This window comes from Dendroctonus ponderosae, unplaced genomic scaffold (assembly GCF_020466585.1).
Source record: "Dendroctonus ponderosae isolate FM_Combo_2020 unplaced genomic scaffold, Dpon_F_20191213v2 Dpon_F_20191213_1, whole genome shotgun sequence".
Lineage (NCBI taxonomy): Eukaryota > Metazoa > Arthropoda > Insecta > Coleoptera > Curculionidae > Dendroctonus > Dendroctonus ponderosae.
In genome coordinates, this window is record NW_026017110.1 from 930,183 (window position 1) to 931,323 (window position 1,141).

The 1,141-nt window shown below is 43.4% G+C and overlaps 1 protein-coding gene across 1 annotated transcript in view; it reads right to left on the reverse strand.

Moving 5' to 3' along the window:
• Positions 1–451: 451 nt before the first annotated feature.
• The window catches only part of LOC109538152 (putative methyltransferase NSUN7), a gene marked incomplete at its 3' end in the record, with an annotated part of 6,328 nt that continues 5,638 nt past the window's right edge, over positions 452–1,141 (reverse strand). The window contains 3 exon segments of the mRNA XM_048661815.1: positions 452–625; positions 678–791; positions 845–994. Of these exon segments, the coding sequence (XP_048517772.1) occupies positions 452–625; positions 678–791; positions 845–994 (438 nt within the window).

Sequence of the window (1,141 nt, forward strand, 5' to 3'; positions counted from 1 at the left end):
ATTGAGCAGCAGTTAATGAACCGAACACGAGAAGCTGCTCAAAATATGAGCCCGGACTCAAAGTGATTGGGACACAAATATGTTTGGAGTGAAACTGACAGGACTTCTCGTCTTGGGAACACTTGTGTTTTAACAACAGAATTGTATTTTATTTGATCAATAATGTTGATCAATGATACATAACCTTCAACCGGTGGTTTTGGATGACAGTTGTGACCTATTTAGGTACATCACTCATTTGCCGCACAAAGATGGCAGCACTCGGGGGGCTGTTTTGTCGCAGCACTGTTGCCATCCTCAAAACATTGTTGCCATCCTTCTGATCTAGTTTTTTTTGCAAATATCTGAGTTTTTAATAACATTTCGGTACTCGCAACACACCCCCAGACAACACCTCCAAGCAACGACGCCAATTTTGAATCACCCTGCATAAAAAAGGCCTTAAAAATACCTCAGTTTCTTGCAACTTCTTCCTGGACTTCGGCTTTCGTTCGCTTTTCTCGCGATTTTTCCGCGACGCTTTGCTTCCCTTTGATTTCACCGTGCTTTGGGTGGTGGTGCTGCCGAAAAGGCCCCGATTCTCCGCCATTTGAATCATGTACTTGTCGTCCAGTCGAATGATCTCCTGCCGAATTGGGAAATTTGTGCCAACTGAGCCCGACTCGACATTATACTACCTTTCGTTGGATCAGCGATAGGAAGCAACCCTCCTTCCGGAAGTTTATGCAGGAATTTTCGTTGGGGCACAAGTTCGGCAAGTCTGGAGTGGTGAAAATATCGGTGTCGGGCACCTGCAGTGTGAGGAAAGTCAACCCAATTGCCTCGCAAGCTTTCATGAACCAACCTGAACACTATCCAGGAGTTTTTCTTTGGAATCCATCACCAATTTACCGGAAAGGGAGAGGGACTCCATTGAGTTCTCTTTCGCCATATCGGCCTGTTCGCCCGCCTCGCTAACGAGCCTGTTTTCACTCGGCTGCGACTCGATAGTTTCCTGAAAACCCACACTTTAATCTTATCTCTTAGTCTAGAAACACATAGTATAAATAATACAGAATACTTAAATACTGAACTTATACTCAAAATAGGGATACACACTCATAATAAATAAAATAAAGTTAAATTAGAAAGAAAAGGAAAA